This window comes from Mastacembelus armatus, unplaced genomic scaffold, assembly GCF_900324485.2.
Source record: "Mastacembelus armatus unplaced genomic scaffold, fMasArm1.2, whole genome shotgun sequence".
Taxonomy (NCBI): domain Eukaryota; kingdom Metazoa; phylum Chordata; class Actinopteri; order Synbranchiformes; family Mastacembelidae; genus Mastacembelus; species Mastacembelus armatus.
In genome coordinates, this window is record NW_022872846.1 from 1 (window position 1) to 20,769 (window position 20,769).

General features: G+C 39.8%; 1 protein-coding gene and 1 pseudogene across 1 annotated transcript; both read left to right on the forward strand.

The window, feature by feature from the left end:
* The first annotated feature begins 53 nt into the window (after positions 1-53).
* On the forward strand, positions 54-9,166 carry LOC113132302 (alpha-2-macroglobulin-like). The gene is given in 27 exon segments (XM_026310285.1): positions 54-159; positions 245-412; positions 684-911; positions 1,382-1,442; positions 1,524-1,669; positions 2,180-2,329; positions 2,682-2,822; positions 2,940-3,021; positions 3,111-3,217; positions 3,219-3,259; positions 3,421-3,646; positions 4,060-4,186; positions 4,270-4,391; positions 4,514-4,565; positions 5,096-5,179; positions 5,552-5,728; positions 5,851-5,926; positions 6,224-6,380; positions 6,499-6,573; positions 6,758-6,920; positions 6,998-7,185; positions 7,358-7,570; positions 8,109-8,227; positions 8,481-8,571; positions 8,683-8,751; positions 8,829-8,934; positions 9,033-9,166. Coding segments are annotated over 27 exon segments (3,309 nt in total). The 5' UTR covers positions 54-78; the 3' UTR covers positions 9,092-9,166.
* A 986-nt stretch (positions 9,167-10,152) lies between these two features.
* LOC113132301 (alpha-2-macroglobulin-like) lies at positions 10,153-20,424 on the forward strand (annotated as a pseudogene).
* Positions 20,425-20,769: the final 345 nt, after the last annotated feature.

Below are 20,769 nucleotides of genomic sequence, written 5' to 3' on the forward strand. Positions count from 1 at the left end.
AACTTGAGTAATGGCAAATGCATTATTGTAACACAGCCTTTCCATATAGGTGTTGTACTCACCCAAGAGAAAACCCTGATGATTTCCTATATCGTTGGAAGGCTGTCCTTTTTTGACACACCCACTGTATATGAACAAGGACAAAGTGTGACGGGGAAAGTAAGTACAAAGTGTCTTCACATCATTGGTGTCACTTCATAGATGGTGTAACAGTATCAATAATGCAGCTTAATGTTTCCAACAGGTCAAAGCAGTTCATTACAATGGTACAGCCATTCCTTTCATGCAAGTGCACCTTTTTGAGGGTGAAGTGTGGTCAGCTCGTTGGCTACTGAGTTTCACAACTGACAGCAGTGGTGTTGCCACTTTTTCAATTAGCACAGCTGACAACGCTGGAGACATCCACCTCCAAGTAAGTAAAGACTTCAACCTGTATGCCAAAATGTTGCATCAAAACATTTTCATGAAGATATTCCTGCCTGAAAGCTGAAACCTGAAGTTGTTTCTCTTGATGCTGCAACAGGACAACGTGTCTTCATATCAGCTAGTGACCAGTTTTGAAACTGTTTACTGTTTCTACATGGCAACATTTGTCTTGTTCATAAAAGCTGAGCTCACTTTGCAATGTCTGTCTACTTCAACCACCATGACCTCATTTGTAGTGTTTCTTCTCTTTAATCCAGGTGAGTGACAGGTCAACACTGGGATACCCTGGTTACAGAGTTCCATACTATGAGACTGGAGAGCACAGACTGTCTATGGTCCAGCAGCTTTCTCCTGCTGGTAAAAGTGTCAGCAGCCTGCAGGTGAAGAATAAGGATAAACCACTTTCCTGTGGCAAAGAAGAGGAAATCTTCATCCAGTACACTATAGTTGGAGAGGCCCAGGGCTCTGTGGATGTGATGTTTCTGGTGAGTGGCAGGTGAACTGTTGCCATCAGTTCTTTAAGATGAACACAAGTGTTAATTACCTTTTACATCAACTCTGTTCCTAAAGGAACAGTTCCATTTAAGGCCATAACAGCATTGGCTGACTTGTGTGGTGAGACTGAAGGTGCCAAAGTATTGGATGTTAGACTGCATGTTTGATGTTATTGCTGTATGGTAACAATCTACTACCATCATATAGGACAAAGACCTTTATTTACAAAAGCAACATAACATAAGCTCTGAGCTTGTGTTAAACAATTAAGTTTTTGGGGCTGACTTTGGGTTGTACCCAGGCTAATTTGTTCCCAAAACTAGCTGTAGTTCATCTGGTGTTATGTTTTCTGCAGAAAACATGAGAAAACATAAGCAGCCAGAGAGTGTAATCATCCTGTTGGAGTTTGAGGTTTTATTGTTGGACTGCTCACTATGTGTAATTGTCTCTAATTTCATAGGTTCTGTCCAGAGGAGCTATTGTTTTGCTGCGACGTCAACAAATTGAAGTAAAGACAACAGGTTGGTGAAGACTGGTTTAAATCATGATTTCATAGAGTGATATCTTTACATGGGTTTCTTACAGTTGGTTTATTGTTCCAGTGACTCAGGGTCAGGTGTCCTTTAAGTTGAACGTGTCTCCAGAGATGGTGCCATTTGTCCAGGTTGTGACTTATGCAGTCCTCCCCAGTGAGACTGTGATTGCCAGCAGTGCTGACTTCTCCACTGAGAAATGCTTCACTCACAAGGTCAGTATATGGTTAGACCTTTATTGATCTTAAAAAATGTAGAAATGTTTCATACCACCCTGGTCATCTTATAGATTACTTTTACCTTAGTGTAATGTGTGTAGTCCCAGCTTTTCATCCTTAAACATGTTATAAAGCTCTGGGAGCAAATCAAAGTTCAGTCAGCACAGTCACATGGAATAACTTATGGAAATATAGAACAGCTGTGATGTTGACATTTGGCATCCATGCTCTGTTACTCCTCAAAAGCAAGCACCAACCTCAGCACAGTTGCAGCAGTAACTTCACCTATGGACTCATATTAGCACCAGTTTATTTTCTTGCATTTGAGTCAATCTGCATAACATGTTTGTCATTTACCCAACTGCACAAGGGTTCATATGAGCCCATGTTTATAAATCTGCAAAGCAGAAGAGTACAGCATCTATTAAGGAGTTTACAGTATACTGTTGTCATTGTCTGTTTGCAGTGCAAAATATCACTAATGTCCAGGTGTAATGTGTGTGCCAGGTGTCACTGGAGTTTAGTCCATCCTCAGCTGTCCCTGGGGAGCACGTCACCATGACACTGACAGCCGAGCCACACTCTCTGTGTGGTGTGAGCGCAGTTGACCGGAGTGTCTTCATTAAAGAGCCAGGGAAGAGTCTGGATGCAGACAAGGTAACGTCTAGAATCAGTAGATGCTTGCAGCATTTAGTGTCTGTTAACATAAGTCACCCAGAGTATAGTTTTATTTTGCTACTCTGTCCTGTAAGAAATTTTTGCAAGCTGTACACTGTTACCAAATGAAGTATTGATGTGAAAATGCTATGCAAAATTTAAGATTTACATATGTGAGGTGTATTCCTTCATATGAGGTGCCCTTAAGGAAAAATGTACTGTTGTCACAGATACTTTTAAGCTGTGCTTCAGAGTAAGACCACTGTAGACCTAAAATCCAAAGATTTGTCCATACCTGAGATTAGAGTAAGAAATGTTTGGAAGTTTATTTGATCCATGTTTTCCTTTCCAGATATTTAGTTTGCTGCCAGTCGTAAGAGGATCCTATATTCCATATGAGGTTCTAGATTCTACAGAGTGCTTGAATGTGAGAGCAAAAAGATCCAGGTTCTTCCCATATCCTGGACTTGATGCAAGTGATGATGCTTTTACAGTTTTCCAGGTACACGTTCTATAGCACTTCATGCACAATATAAAGAAAATGAATAGGTTGTATGTGTAATGAACTTTACGTTTGTGTGTACATGTATACGTTTCCTCCCCCTTCTAGAATGTTGGACTGAAGATGGTAACAAACTTACTTATTCAAATACCATCCTGCCTCAGGTTCAAAGGAAGAGAATACCAACAAGGTGCTGTCACATACAGACTTTTTACCAGTGTTATAAGACACTGTACCCCTGTCATTCATTTCTTGCTGTATACTTTCTGATTCTTTCAGGTTTTGGTATAATGGATTTCAAAATGGCATCCAGGGTTGTACCAGGTTCTGCTCCTATGGAGGCTCCTGGGTTAATTCCTGCTTCCCCAACTGCGACAGTCCGCACCTTTTTTCCCTGAGACTTGGATATGGGAACTAGTAGATGTTGGGTGTGTTTCTGTTGCAAATGTCTGGTCATGCAAAATGTTACATTGCATATTTGAGTATTTTGGTGTTCAGTGCATGAAACAATTGTATATTTGCACAGGATACTGGTATTGTATTTTTGTCCCCCCAAAACTCACCAGTATGTTTGTATCTGCTGAACCAGAGTGCGTGGAATTTCAGCTAAGTCTCTCACTGTCCCTGACACCATCACCACCTGGGAGACTGAGGTTTTCTGTTTGTCCCTTGTGGGTTTTGGTTTGGCTCCTCGTACAACGCTCACCGTCTTCCAGCCCTTCTTCCTTGAGCTCACCCTGCCCTACTCCGTCATCCGGGGAGAGCGCTTTGAACTGAAGGCAACCACCTTCAACTACCTGACAAGCTGCATTATGGTAATGATCATATGGTGTTAATAGTCAGTTCTTCATCTTAGGGTGACTTTAATTTGGATTACATGGGCAAAAACATGTTTGTTTTGATCTTAAGTTCCTCTTATTTTCTAAGGCATGTTTCAAATGCAGAGTCCCTACTCACCTCACTGTCCCTTAAAAATAAAAAACCTCATTATCATGGGTTCATGGAAAATTGACTTTTCAACTTAATATCAGAATTGATGTTGATGATCACACAGATTGGGCTTATCCAGAATGCTAATTCTGGTGTTGCAACAAGGTCCAGTTCTCAGATGATTCATCTTAAAATATTATTATTGCTAAATTAGTCAGTGGTTTGGGTACAAGATACATATCACATCTAGCCAATTGCAGTCATGGTGTCAGTTTTAAAGTATTGTCATCTTGAACAGGTCACTGTTACACCAGCACCCTCTTTAGACTACACCCTCACCCCCCTGTCTGGTGGCCAGTACACATTCTGTCTGTGTGGCAGTGAACGCAAGACTGTTAGTTGGACCATGACCCCATCAACCATAGGTGAGGATCAAACTTCCTGCCACACTGTTGTAAGATGTGAAGTGAATGAACAGGACCTAAAAATCTGATCTTGGTCATTTTAGGGACTGTGACTGTGTCTGTAACTGCTGGGGCTGTAGCATCTCAAGCTTCATGTGGCAATGAGATTGTGACCGTGCCAGAGAGAGGTCGTATTGATGTGGTCACAAAATCTCTTATTGTAAAGGTTGGTGCTGTAACATAATTGTTTACATTTTAATGAGAGTTTAACATTTTTACTGTATGCACAGTAAAGTGTTCCCCAGCCCCCTCCCTCATATGCTTTATATTGCCATCTTTCCCTCCCAGGCTGAGGGTATAGAGGTGGAAAAGACTTACAACTGGCTGCTCTGTCCAAAAGGTCAGTTTACATCACACATGATCAGTGGAACATTTTGAAGGAGAGTCAGCTGTTACTTTAGAAGTTTAATACTGTCAAAATGGTAGCGTTCATTTTTCTGAAGGTCCAAGCAATTATTTAGTTTAGCACAGGTGACTTAAGATTTCAAATGTCAGTGGTAAAGGTGGAGTATGTACAGTATGAAAGAGGAGCATCCAGTGGTGACATTTCAGAATGCAACAGTCTGACCACTCTTCACATCTCAACACCAGGGAGGATACAGTGGATTTCCCCTTTAAAATGAAATGCAGTTCCCTGTCTGGAGTCAGTGTAGAAACCTGGTGGAGCAACATGGCTGCTACCATTAAAGGAGACCTGCTCCCTGTCTAGGTTTAGAAGGCTCAGGCTTGATTCATTGATTACTCTAAATATTACACAAGGAACCCTTAAATATATTTTATCAACCTAATGGAAGTTTTCATGCCCTAATTTCCTCTTTTCATCCCCCACCTATTACCTGTCCTTTATTTATTTATTTTGTGTGTACACAGGAGAGACTTTGACAGAGGAATTACAAATACAGCTCCCCAGGGATGTGATTCCTGGATCTGTTCGTGTTTTAGTATCAGTCCTGGGTAAACAGACAAATTCATTGCTTTGCTCTTCTACCATCTGTCATATAATTTCAAATTGTTGCACTTTAATAGAATGCAGAAAGCTAATTCATGCAAAATGTGCATGTTCTTTGCACAGATGTTAATTGGAGTAGTTTATTCAAACTGACTACAGTGGACTGGAGAAAGTAATAGCATACATTGGACTTGTAAATTTTATAGTGCTAAAATGAATTGAAGTTAAAATCCAAATGCATTTCTGACTTTCAACATATTGAACGTACTTCTGTTGTGACAGCAGCATGTGTTGGATGTTTTATTACAGCATATAATTTTATCTGTCCATTTGGAAATATAAGGTCAGGACCACTGGACTTTGACTTTTTTGTACAGGTGACATTCTGGGCCGAGCCCTGAAAAACCTAAATGGACTGCTGAAGATGCCGTCTGGATGTGGAGAGCAGAATGCAGCAGCCCTGGCCTCTGACATCTACATCCTTGAGTACCTGACAGTCACACAGCAGCTGACCCAAGCCATCAAGGAAAAGGCCACCACCTTCCTCATCAGTGGTGAGCCTGGTTTTATTTGCTGTATTGAAAAAATAATAATCTGGCATATTTAATATCCATACAGCTAAATCCTTCAAAGCTTATGTGTGCTGAACTTGTAACACCCTGTTTCTATTATACAGGCTACCAGAGACAGCTGAACTACAAACATGCTGATGGTGCTTACAGTGCATATGGAAAAGGAGCAGGGAACACTTGGTGAGAAAGTTACAGATCTATTATCTACACATGATGTACAAAGTCTAATATTTACCCCGTCATGACAGTGTGCCAAAAAAAAAAAATTTGGTTGGAGGTAAATGATGGAATTTCCCTGTGGACATGAAAGAAATTGCATCTTATGGAAAATGTCATTATAGTTCACTTTATTTCCTATTATAACACATGGTCTTTGCAGTAACATCAGCCACATGCTAAACATGACACATAAGGTTTAGTGCATCACCATAACTTATCTTGTTGCTTAATGTCAAAGCTTGTTCTGCTTTTCCTCAGGCTGACTGCTTTTGTGCTGAGATGTTTTACCAAAGCCCAGTCTTTCATCTACATTGACCCACAAAAGATTGAAGAGTCTAAGACCTGGCTGCTGCAACAGCAACGAGAAAATGGCTGTTTTCTACAGTCAGGAAAACTCTTTAATAACAGAATGAAGGTCAAGTGACAGATCGTTTGCAGTTTAGATGAAAACAATGATAATTCAGAGTGAAGAAGTTTATACATGTTTATTTTCACATTGTTAATCATGTGAGAAGGGCACTTCCTCTCCACAGGGTGGTGTATCTGATGAGGTGACACTCAGTGCTTACATCACTGCTGTGTTCTTGGAGATCAAAATGCCTGTGAGCGTGAGTACAATCTGCTCCAACTCTGTTTTACTCTAAAAGGATTAATTTTTACATGGACAATACAGATGAAAAGTTTTTCTAGAAATCATTTAATAAATATTCCTGAGTAATTTCCAAAGCACTCTGGTATAGTTATATTAAAGTTCTTTAGATGACTTGTTTTAACTTTGCTTATATCTTCAAGCATCCTGTCATGAACAAGAGCCTGTCCTGCCTCAAGCAGTCTGTCAGTAACCTCAGTAACACCTACACTACAGCTCTGCTGGCATATGTCTTCACTGTAGCAGGAGACATGGAGACCCGTGCTCAACTTCTGCAGCACCTAGACACAGTCGCAATAAGACAAGGTGACTCATCCTCCTGAAGGAAATTATCCTCCTTTCATTATTGTGAATAAAATTAATATGGTGCCTATTGGTTTTAGGAGGATTTCTCTACTGGTCCCAGACCTCAACAGAAACATCAGCCTCTCTGCCAGTGGAGATCAGTTCCTATGTGCTGCTGGCCAAACTCAGTGCCTCCCCTTCAAATGAAGACCTGGGCTACGCCTCCCACATCGTCAGGTGGTTGACAGGCCAGCAGAACCATTATGGAGGCTTCTCCTCTACACAGGTACAGCCCAGACAGCTGCATATTGAATTTAGCATGCAGGGTTTTTTGTTTTGATGCAAGCAGCAGTTGGTGTCCTGAAAAGTAATACCTGAAATTGAATGTGAAACCTGCTATATGCATTAGTCAGTTCTTGCTTTTGTAAAACTGAGCACACATATTTGGTGTGTTATAGGACACAGTGGTGGCTCTCCAGGCTCTGTCTCTCTATGCCACGCTGGTGTTCAGTGCAGAGGGTTCAAGCACAGTGACGGTCTGGTCTCCAAGTGGTCAACTGACATTTTATGTGAGCAAGACCAACAAACTGGTCTATCAGGAGAAGATGCTGCCAGATGTGACAGAAAAGTGCAAGCTGGAGGTGAAGGGCACCACATGTGTTTTAGTGCAGGTCAGTCAACATTGGAATTGTTCCTGTTTCTGCTTTTGATACATGTGCATCACCATCAGTGCTAATATGACAATTCCCTCATGGTAACAGCCTACTAGTAATACAATAACATTGGAAAGGCAATACCTCCATTTTTGCTGGTCATTTAGTTTACATGGTTAAATCGGTATAACACAGTTGAATCTGAAGTTTTCTCAGATTGAACTTGTCAGTCCATTAAGGACTGAAAACCAAAGAGAAATAGAAATCAGGAAACATTCATTTTAACTGTTTATTATTCCAACCAGGGACAGAAACAGCAGATCCAATTGGTCATTGTAAAATATGTGGATGTATTTGTAAACCCAATCCCTTTTTCTAGTTTCTGTTCAAGCTGGTTTCTTGTTAATTACCTTTTTACTGTATTTCATCCTGAATATTTACATGCTTAAAACAAGCCTTCATTGAGTCCTATCAGTCAATTGATGATTGGAACTTCATGTCTGCAACTTAAGGCAATGCAATAAACCCAAACCTTTGATCTGTTCCTGTTTTCCAGATCTCTCTTCACTATAACATCCCAACTCCTACTAATGTCACCACTCTCAGTGTGGCGGTCACAGAGGTCAACTGCACTAAATCTCAGAGACCCAAACTCACTCTGAAGCTACGATCCCTGTAAGAAATTAAAACAAACTGGAGTTGGAGAAAATGGAGTACAACTGTAATTTTAGACAAACAATCCTCTGCAGCCATCAGAGTGTATGAAGTGACTGTTGGTGGATGGAAATGTGTGAAATGTTTGCTCAGTTCAGACATCCTAACTGTAAATGAAACCCTGCCACTGACTGTATGCATACAGTCAGTAGAACTATGAAGAGCTGAGTGAACTCTCACAAAGTAACGTGACATATTTGTGGTTCCATTGCAGATATAGTGGAAAGGAGACAAGTACAAACATGGTGATCCTGGATATCAAAATGCTCTCTGGGTTTGTCCCAGACCCAGAGTCCTTAAAGAGGGTGAGATAACACAGAAACTTTCACCTGGAAAAAGAATATTGTTGGAAAGAGTCTGTCTTCGATCTTAAGAGAACAATAATTATAACCCAGCTAAACATTGTCTCCTCACAGCTCAAAGGTGCCCTGCTGGTGGATCGTGTTGAGCAAAATGAAGATCATGTTGTGGTGTACCTGACTGAGGTGAGGAATTTACAGTGGGGAATCATTAGATGGTTCTCTCCAGATTACTTATTAATGTTGTTTCCTCCACCCCACAGTTAACAAAGGATGTACCAGTTGACCACCAGTTAGAGCTCATACAGGAGCTCTCAGTGGAGAAACTGAAGCCAGCTGTGGTCAAGATCTATGACTACTACAAGCCAAGTAAGACAGATACTCAGACCTCCATAGACAGCCCACACTAACTAAATGTGAAAAAGTTTAACTAGAGGAAAGTCTGATTTATTTGTTTTCCTCCTCAGGTGACAGGGCTGAGACAGAATACAGCTTCCGTTGTGCTGCAGGTAACAGTCCACAGTAATACAGGAACACCACAACACTTTTCACAAGTAATTAAAGCAACAAACCAACAGCATTTTGACCCAGCTACAAAATCTTAAATGTATCAATCCTACAATATGTGTAACATTTTGGAAATCAGCTGATGATTAAAGAGATTGTTAAAGAACAGTGAACGTTAATCATGTCATTTATGTATTACATATGGAGCCTATACCTGTAATTTACTGTCCAGTAAGGTCTGTTTTTCTTTTACAGCTTAAAGAGTGACGTTTGGACAGTTGGCAAATTATCATGTATTCATGTGTAATGGACAATAAAAATATGAATATCCCACTAAAACGTGTTTAATCTTTACTGTGTTTTTAATCCAACAGCAGTGTTTGAGTCCACAGAAGTTTACTTATGGGAAATTGTTTACTTTGTCAATAGTAATCAGGGCAAGAGTTGTTCTCATGATAAAATCAAACATCCCACACTGGGTAAAGGGCAATGGGCTCAGTTTACTGTGGGACTGATATCTCCTCTTGAGATTCAATGAAACCACTTATTACAGATGACAGCTGCAACTCTAAGATCCTGGAATTGATGCCATTAAATATTGTAAAACAATGTTTTAAATTGAAGGAATATCCAAAAGGATATATCAGAAACTGATTTATTATATATACATTATCAACTCCTTTAGAAAACATGTACATCTTATATACCCAAACTTGGAGAGTGGCTCCAACAGATCTCAGGAACAACATCAGAGCTCTCGGTTCAGAAAGGCACAGTGCTAGGAACAGCTAAGATACTGTGAAGAACCCTCAAACTCCCAGGCCTCTGGTAGAGGACCCGAGATTGAGCAAGACACACACACACCACCCATAGGGGTGAGAAAGGAAATTTATGTGTTTGTCTATACACACCCATGACATCAGTTACAAAATATACAAATGTTTGATATACTAAACCAATACCAACAGAGGTTAATAGAGGGCCTGTGTGATGTGTGTGTCCCTGTGTGTCAAAGGGGAGGTGTTGTTTCTGTATCAGCAGATATTTAACATATGCTGACTTAACGGTTCTTAGTCAGTCATGGGTCGTCCTGGGGTTCAGATCTGGACATGGACACTGTATGTCTCAAACTGGATGTGTGGGGAGCAAGTGTTGGCAGGACCGTAAGTTTCCCTGTACTGTCTGAAATAATAATATGAGGTTGTGTTTTATGTTTGTAGTTCTAACTAATTTTCATGAATATTGTAGCAGTTGATCCACATCAGATCCAGTGACTAATAATCTTTGTGGATATGTGTCTGCAGACAGTACATGGTGGCTGTGCCTGCAGTTCTTGAAGCTGGAGCTGAAACCAAATTCTGTGCCAGTCTCCTGCAGCCAAATGAGACTCTGGTCATGACTGTTAGTTTGACATCTGAAGGAAACAACTCAACCCTTCTCAAGCAAACATCCAGTGAAGAGTTTCATATCTGTGCCCAGTTTAAGGTCAGCTGCTGAAATAGGATGTGATTCATTTGTTAATTTCTAAAAACATTTTTGTGTTCAATATACTTTTGGGGAGCACACTTTTTTGTAAGACTTGTTTGTGAACTCTTGTCTGTAAAATATCTGTTTGTCACAGGTTCCTCTAGTGAAGAAACAAGAGGTGCAGACGTTTGAGGTGGAGGTACGAGGTGACACATTTTACTCAAAAGAAGTCAGGAAAGTTATGATCCAAGTCTATCAGCCGATGACATTTGTCCAGACAGACAAACCACTCTACCTCCCTGGACAAACTGGTAACCTCAGGTTGATGATTTATTATGTACAACAACGTGATATTTACCAACAGGTTTGCAGTTTTACTATCAACTGATGATACATACACAGCTGTGGCTCATTCCCACAATATCGTCATGTCTGTTATATGGACATTTTCAGTACAGGAGCAAGGAGCAGTAACAATAATTCAAAATACATATAAAATGTTGAAAAAAAAAATAATGATAACATACTGTAACTGTTAAAGACCAGTAGTCTCTTTCTTCTCAGTGCATTTCAGAGTTGTAACACTGGACACCAAGTTCAGACCTGCTAATCGACTGGTGAGAGATTTCACAGGAAACAGTATCAATGAATATACTAGGAAATACAACCAGATGTGGCTACAACAGTACTCTAATCAGTATATTTCTGAAAAAGGATCAGTGCTGAAACTGTACAACTAAATAGATCTGTAAATGTATTGTTAAAAATCAGAATTACAAATGTTATGTGGAATTTCTTCATGTTATTATATAGTGAACCTTTTTCATATTAGAAATCTTAAGAGCTCAGGTCAATGCTGCCTGTGTTGGCCTTTGCAGTAAAAAACACTGTATGATGCAATTTGCAACAATGTAAACTAATCTGCCTGTTAACAAACTTTTTTTTTTTTTGTAGTACAAGTTGATTGAAATTGAGGTAAGAAAATATCAACACGTCATTTCTTCACTAAATCCAGCGTGTTAACCTGTTAGACACATCTAAACTCTAAGCTTTATTTTTTAAGTGGCTGCTAAATAGCTGTAACAAATATATATTATATTCTGTGACAGGATATTTTCCACTCAACAGCTTGAGCAAGGATATGCTAAAACATTATACTACCCAAATATATGGTTTAATTTTATTTGCAATTTTGCTTAAAGAGAAGTGGGAGCATCTTTATTCTATAAATACATGTTCACATTTATGTTATTTAACAGGATGCTAACTATAATCGGATTGGACAGTGGCTGAATGAAACATCCAACAGTAAAATATTGCAGCTTTCTTACACTTTGAGCTCTGAGGCCTGAGAAGGAATCTACCAAATCACTGTGACTATTGGTGAAGATAAAGTATATCACAGCTTCAAAGTGGAGAAATATGGTACATTATGACTAATAAATTCCTTTTCTACTCATTTTTATCAAAGCATGAATGCCAATAACCATATTTTGTTCCCAGTTTTGCCTAAATTTGAGGTAAAACTAGACACAGCTGAAGAAGTAAATATTGACCAGGAGCAACTTCCAAGCTTAAGTCTGTGCAAAGTAAGTGAAAACCCTTTAACAAATCAAGTGTTTCATCCTCAATGAATCAGAACAGAGCAACTTTGAGGAAATGAGTCCTTTCTAATGAATTGCTTTGTTTTATTTTCATTTAATTAGGTACACATTTGGGCAGCCTGTGCCAGGAAGCGTTAAAGATGAAATTTGCCAACGTTGTAAACGCTACATGTGTGATACATACAGCTCTTCACACCGACATACAGTGAATGCTCAGTGTCACCATGAGACAAAGAAGGTGCAATATTGTGTGTATACTGTATCTAAAACATACTTGTACACATGTAATACTACACTAGAAAAAAACATATGTACTGTTCATTCATGGTGCCATGCTAATCTACAGCTGAGAAGTACATTTTTGTTCAGTGTAGTTTACACAAATCTTATTCAAGCTCAGGGCCATTTACATGGATGCTGAGCCTATCCCAGCTCTCTTTGGGTGAAAGGCAGGTGTACACCCTGGATAGATCGCCAGTCCATTACAGCAGAATTAGTATGTCATAGGTTTTTCTATTATATTTGTATTTGATTTTACCTTCCAGACAGACGAGAAAGGCTGTGCCACTTTTGCCTTCATGATGTCAACTTTCACAAAACTTGACCAAACGGTGCTTGAAGAAGTCCTAGATCTTAAGGCCAACATGGAAGAGGAGGGGACAGGCAAGTTTTATTGAATTTAATATAATATTTAATTTTTAAAAAGAGTATATTAAAACAGTATACCAGTAATTTAGACAGTGTAGTTTACAGTACACATTACTGTAACATGGAGACTTTCTCATATAGGTATTTCACAGGCAGAACAGAAGAAAATAAGGATTTCATATGTGGTTGGAAAGCTGTCCTTTATTGACACACCCAGTGTGTATGAACAAGGATCAAATGTGGAGGGAAAAGTAAGTGCACAATGTTGTCTTCACTTCACAGTACAGCTGAAACAATGAGAATAGTTACTAAAATGACTGTTTCCAACAGGTTAAAGCAGTTTTTCACAATAATACACCCATTGCTGACATGCCAGTCCACCTGTTTGAGGGGGAAGTGTACTCAGCTCGTCTGCTACAGAATCTCACAACTGACAGCGATGGTGTTGCTGCTTTTTCAATTAGCACAGGTGACCGTACCGGGAACATCCACCTCCATGTAAGTAAGAACTACAACCTGTACACCAACATTTGTCAGTGACATCAAAACATTCTCATGAAGATGAAATCACTGCCTGAAATCTTTTCTCTGGATGCTGCAACTGGACAAGGCGTCTCCATATCAGCTAGTGACCATGTTGGAATAGTTTTTCTATTTTGTGTTTCTACACCTCAATATTTGCCTTGTTTACAAAGCTGAGCTCACTTTGCCATGTCTTCTACTACTTCAACCACCAGGATCTAATTTGTAATGTTTCTTCTGTATAATCTAGATTAGCAACAAACCAAGACTGGGATACCCTGGTTACAGAGTTCCCTACTATGAGACTCAAGATCACACAGTATCTGCAGTCCAACAGTTTTCTCCTGATGTTAAAACAGTCAGCAGCCTGCAGGTGAAGAATAAGGATAAACCACTTTCCTGTGACAAAGAAGAGGAAATCTTCATCCAGTACACTATAGTTGGAGAGGCCCAGGGCTCTGTGGATGTGATGTATCTGGTGAGTGGCAAGTGACCTGTTTCTCAGCTTGTCATCAGTTTTTTTTTTTTTTTTTCCGGAAACAAACACCATGAAGGTGTTTTAAAAATTTCTCTACATGAATTATTGATGTCTGTTGTTAGAGGAACAGTTCCAGGTTGAAGGAGATAGTAGCATCAACTTAACTGTTACATCAAAATTACATCAGTGAAGCTATGAGCTTGTCTCACACAGATTTGTGTTGAAACAAGCTAACTTGGAGGTGTGCCCTGTATAATTTGATTTCTCTACTTAAAAACAACACATCACAGACTGACATCCTCTCAAATCAGTACCACTTGCTTTCTATAACAGTAGCCTGTGTCAAAGTGTATCTGTTTCAAACCAGATATATTTTAGCTGAGCAACCATATATTTATCTCTACAACAAACCTTAGCTTCACATCAAAAATTGGACATGACCATGTACATATATTCCACTGCAAATAACACGACAAATAACCAAACCAGAACAGGAGTCAGTGTTGTAATATGCTGCCTTATTCATTATTTATGTCATTTTCTCACAAACTCCCCAGGTGTTATCAAGAGGAGCCATTACCATGCAAGGACTTAAACCTAAACTTGAAGTGCAAGATAAAGCAGGTGGGCAACGACTGACGTTACTCGTGACTTTGGGCTATGACATCTTAAAATTATTCTTTGAACTAGAGAATACTTTCTGAAGAAAGTAGGATTGCTACTATAACTTCTGAACACTTGCACAACACTGCGCTGCTTGGTAGATGTCTGGGAGTTAAACTGCAATGGTGCAATGGTGAATCACTTGGATAAAATGCAAAATGCAGATTCAATCTCTAAAAGGAAATGAAGTATATTAGATTGTGCCAAAGGAGTTAAGGTGGTGTTTAATAATTGTAAGACAGCAGAGGTCTAAGTCTAAGATGTGCTGATATGCTCTTTACTAGTAGTCCAGGTGATGCTTTTGTATGTAATTAGAAAAGTACCTCACTAAGATCTGATCAGATCTCAGATCAGATGAGAGTCTTCAGTAATCGTAACACCTGGCTGCCTGCCTGTTATTTTATATACAGTATTTTTATTTTGAAAATCCAAGTCTATCCAAACCAATGTTATATGATTGTTGTATACCTGAAATCGTTTTCACTGTATTGGTTCCAAACTGTTCCTCATTCATGGTAGTATATGATAGGGCTGGGCAATAAAACAATACCAATATACTGTATATTGCTATCATTTAATCACGTGTTGTGGAAATTTCTTTTAGGTTGTGAGAGTTGCTAATTCTCAAGAACAAACACAAGTGTGATGAATCATCTCAGTTTAATTCTGCCGCATGGAGAGAAGGCAGCTACAGCATTCTCTGTCTTCTCCCCTAACTTTCAGGACTATACAGCTGAGGAAAGGGGTGGACTCATCTTGAAAAGACCCCAAATGTTTTCTCAGGTGTCCTCTCTCTTCAGGCATCTAATGGCAACAGTTGGCAGTTATTTACAGGCATCTAAAACACTAAAACCCCCATACCATACATTTTTTTAGCCCAACACATATGAAACCAAACAGAAGTAAGACTTTAACTCCACTTTATAACTCATTCTGTTTAAAACAACCACACACGTCCTATATTCTGGACGGCCACTAGGGTCGCTTTCCACAGTCCCATTGCGTTCCTTAGGAAGTTTCTTAGAGTCCTATTGATGTTGTTTAGCTCCAAGCATTCCAGCATTGAGTCGTAGGCTTTCACAGGTGCACAGGTTGGTCTGTCTGGTCTTACAGTCTCTAGTGACTGCTTTATCTACCAGTAGTTGATGTTTTGCTCCCCTGGTGTTCTTACCCATTCCTTTCTGGGCCCTGCTCATGTATTTAGTCATGTGCTTACTTATCTTATGATGCCTGACAGGAGCTTCCATGTTGTGCAGAGGCAGGTTATTGGGCAGTAGTTGGATGGGAATGGGAATTTTTCTGTATATATATATAATTCTTTGCATCGAATAGAAAAGAAAAAGAGTTAACCACTTGGTCCATAACATGTAATCAACTGTGCAATTAATAACTGCTATTGCTCTAGGGATTCATGCAAACAATGATTAACTATTATCCAAGAAGGTTCCTAATAGTTGATTTATACTTTCAGTGAATGAGGGTGAGGTGTCCTTTAAGTTGAAATTGTCTCCAGAGATGGCACCATTTGTCCAGGTTGTGGCTTATGCAGTTCTCCCCAGTGAGACTGTGATCGCCAACAGTGCCAACTTCTCCACTGAGAAATGCTTCAGTCACAAGGTCAGTATTGGAAGAAGACATGTGGCACAAACTGCACTTGTCAGATGTAGTTGTAGAATCAGTGTGTATTAGTTGGTGTTATATAACGTCACTATTTAGACCTTTATCAGCAACAAGTGTAGAAATTATATGTACCATGCTTGGTGTCTGTTGAATTATTTTTTACTTAAACAAGAGTCCCTGAGGGAAAGAGAGGACAGAGTGGGGAGACAGAGACAAGCCCACGGCTCAGACACGCAAGGGCCCAAACAGATTTACAGCAATGCAAAGGTTTTCAAAAAGCTTTACAGTAATCTGTGGACAACCTGACTATAGTACATACAGTATACTGTACGTTATGTTAAAAATAATAAAAATAGTTTAAAATTAGACAGAATAAGACGGGTCAGGAGTGTTTGGATGCCCATTGTCTCTGTGCAAGTATGATTAAAGCTAAAGCTACAGGTCAGATATTAAGAGCCTGATATCACATAAAACATTTACTGTATAAAAGAAGTTAGAGAATTATTTTGTAACACTGTGTGTGTCAGGTGTCGTTGGAGTTTTCTCCATCCTCAGCTGTCCCGGGAGAGAAGACCATCATGCAGGTGACAGCTGATCCAGACTCTCTGTGTGGTGTGAGTGCAGTTGACCGGAGTGTCCTCATTGAAGAGCCAGGGAAGGGTCTTGATGCAGATAAGGTAACATCTGGAATCAGACACAACTACATGCATGCAACTTTTAAACTGCAGATCTTCTTAGTTTTACTTACACAATTGGATGTGCGTGTGTCAGGATGCATTTGCAGTAGCTGCAGCATCAGAAGAATTTGATGAACCTCCACCAATAGTGACAGTCCGCACTTTCTTTCCTGAGACTTGGATATGGGACCTGGTGGAAGTTGGGTGAGTTTCGATTGCAAAAGGTATTTGATGATAATGATAATGACATGAATAAAAATTCATATTTGACTGTCTTAAAGACTTTAAATTACTTCAGCAATATGGCTGATACTGCATTTTTTAAAATTCTCTGACTTTCTGAGATCTGAATAATTCAGCATAGAATTTAATATTTGCTCAATATATTTTACTTCACATTAACTACTGTTATTCATCCCAAACATTAGTAATCTGTGCATGCTGTTTTTGTTTAATGAATTACAGTATGTTTTACCCTCTCACACAGAATGTGTTTGTCTGTATCTGCTAATCCAGAGAGTCTGGAACGAAGGATGTGTCTCTCACTGTCCCTGACACCATCACCACCTGGGAGACCGAGGCTTTCTGTTTGTCCCCTCAGGGTTTTGGTTTGGCTCCTCGTAAAGAAATCACCGTCTTCCAGCCCTTCTTCCTTGAGCTCACCCTGCCCTACTCCATCATCCGGGGGGAGCACTTTGAACTGAAGGCAACCACCTTCAGCTACCTGACAAGCTGCATTATGGTAATGGATGTTTTTACATGACCTAAATATTAACATCTAGGCAAGGCAAGGCAAGGCAAGGCAAGTTTATTTATATAGCACAATTCATACACAGAGTAATAAAAAGTCATGCCACCACTTTGTCACCATATTTGCCCCTTATGATATCGACTATCGGACCACGCTGACCCATATTTGTGGGTCCCCTACTTTCAGTTTGTCCCATCCCTGATGGACTAAAAGTACCTCAACACAGACTATCTGCGGAGACAATCCTGAGTCCCGGACGCTTACGTCTAGGATCGTGTAGACTACAGCTGGAGGTTCCAAACCCCTTATTTAAGTCTACAGCTGTTTAGACCCGTATTCTAAGGATAACACTAAAGTGCCTGGGTTCCTAACCCCTGAGTCCCTGACAAAATTGGCTTTAGATCAAAGGTTCCTAATCTAATCAACTTAGAGTACTGACCGTGAGTCCGATTGTCTCCCCCAACTGGACGAAAGTAGTGACAAAACAGTTTAAAAAAAAAAAATAATAATAATAAAAAGTTAACATTAATTAAAAATGAATATTAGAGTAAACTGACTGCAGATAGATCGGTTTGGATAAATCACTGTCAGGTCTAGTCAGGTCATATGTTATATGCCACACTAAAAAGAAAGGTTTTTAGCTTGGACTTAAACATTGCCAGAGATGAGGCTTGTCTAACATCATCAGGAAGACTATTCCAGGTTTTAGCTGCATATAACTGAAATGCTGTTTCTCCCTGTTTAGTCCTGACTCTGGGCACAAGCAGAAGGCCTGTCCCTGATGTTCTCAGAGTTCGAGATGGTTCATATGGCATCAGCATGTCAGAGATGTAATGTGGTGCTGAGCCATGAAGAGACTTATACACAAGCAGTGCTGTTTTGCAGTCTATTCTCTGAAAGACAGGAAGCCAGTGCAGAGATCTGAGAACAGGAGTAATGTGGTTGTACTTCCTGGTTCTAGTCAGGACCCGAGCAGCAGCGTTCTGAATGTACTGTAGCTGCCTTACAGCTCGTTTTGAGAACCCAGTGAACAGGCCGTTACAGTAATCTAACCTTCTAGAGATAAAAGCATGGATGAGTCTTTCCAAGTCTGGTTTAGACATGATCCCTTTGATTCTGGCAATTTTTTTGAGATGGTAAAATGCTGACGATGTTATCGATTTACTGTGGCTGTTAAAGTTCAAGTCTGAGTCCATGATTACCCCTAGATTTCTAACTTGATTTTTAAATTTTAGAGAAAGAGACTCGAGATGACTGCTGACACTTTCTCTTTGTTTCTGAGGCCCAAAGATGATTATTTCAGTCTTGTCACTGTTTATTTGGAGAGAGTTGTTTTGCATCCACAGAGTGATCTGTTCAATACAGTGACACAGTGAGTCGACTGGTCCATATTCACCAGCTGTGAGTGAAATGTAAATCTGAGTGTCATCTGCATAGTTATGGTAGAACACATTATTGCTGTGTATTAACTGGCCTAAAGGAAACATGTAAAGATTGAACAAAAGGGGTCCCAAGATGGACGCTTGGGGGACCCCACATGTCAACACCATTTGGTCTGAGACACAGTTACCAACTTCAATGAAATACTTCCTGTCTTCAAGATAGGACTTAAACCATTTAAGGGTAGTACCAGAGATGCCTATCCAGTCCTCTAACCTTTGTAACAGGATCACATGGTCCACTGTGTCAAAAGCAGCACTTAGATCCAGCAGACTCTGCCAGCGGTCGGTGTTCAGACAAATGTCATTTGTCACCTTGATGAGGGCAGTTTCAGTGCTGTGATGGGGCCTAAAACCTGACTGAAAATCATCAAAGCTGTTGTTTAGCATGAGAAAGTCAGTAAGTTGTTGGTAAACAACTTTTTCAATGATTTTGCCTAAAAATGGCAGGTTTGATATGGGCCGGTAGTTGTTCAGTACCATGGCATCAAGACTGCTCTTCTTCAGGAGAGGCTTGATGACAGCAATTTTCAAGGCCCTTGGAAATGTTCCAGACTGTAATGAGTTATTAACTAATTGAGTGAGTTGTGGTAACACAACTGCTTAGTATTGATTTCAGAAATTTAGTGGGTAAAACATCAAGGCAACACGTGGATGAGCACAGACTAGAGATGATCTCTACATCTACTTCGTAGTATGATCACAGTAGCAATATTAACATGCTGATATAATGTTGCAATGTTTACTATCTAGTTTGGCAAGTTGGCAAACGTTTATACTTTGTATTAGATTTTATTTGTAGAACTGGTTTTAAACACTGAAACTGAACAAATGTTTGCCAGATATAAAATATATTGTCATCTCTTGAAAGGTCACTGTGACACCTGCACCCTCTTTGGACTACACCCTCACCCCCCTCTCTGGTGACCATTACACATCCTGTCTGTGTGGCAGTGAGCACAAGACCCTCAGCTGGACCATGACCCCATCAACCTTAGGTGAGGATCAAACTTTCTGCCACACTGTTGTAAGATGTGAAAAGTGAATGAACTTCTGCTCATGTTTTAACAACACAAAGATAAATGTGATGATAAAATAATATAACTCAAATTTGCAGGAATTTGCAGGGCCTAAAAATCTGATTTTTTTTTAGGGACTGTGAATGTGTCTGTAACTGCTGAGGCTGTAGCATCTCAAGCTTCATGTGACAATGAGATTGTGAGCGTGCCAGAGAGAGGTCGTATTGATGTGGTCACAAAATCTCTTATTGTAAAGGTTGGTGCTTGACAAAAAAACAGGTTTATTTATTAACTAAATTGTTTGTATTAATAAGAGTTTACCATATTTTTACTGTTAGTACTGACAGTTTTTCTCATTATGTGCCTTATATTTCCATCTTGTCCCTCCCAGGCTGAGGGAATCGAGGTGGAAAAGACTTACAACTGGCTGCTCTGTCACCACAGTTCACACAATATGTACATAAGTGAGAAAATTAATTAAATATAAGTGGGAGAAATAGAAAAGGAATAGAAATAGAATTAGGAAAAAGTCCGGAGAGTAGAAGAGCTTCTAAGTGGTTTTTGTATATTTACAATATTTACAGTTGTTGTTCACAGTTCTTGCACCAATTAGTTATTGCACATGGACAGGTATTGCACTGGGGGTTGTTCACACTGTTCATGTCATACAACATGGATTAAGCGTTCATCTGTGTGATGGCACTGGAAAAGAAACTGTCCTTGTGCCTGGTTGTTCTGGCGTACAGCATTCTCTAGCATCAACCAGAGGGGACCCAGTTTGTGACCCAGATGTGAGGGGTCTGCAGAAA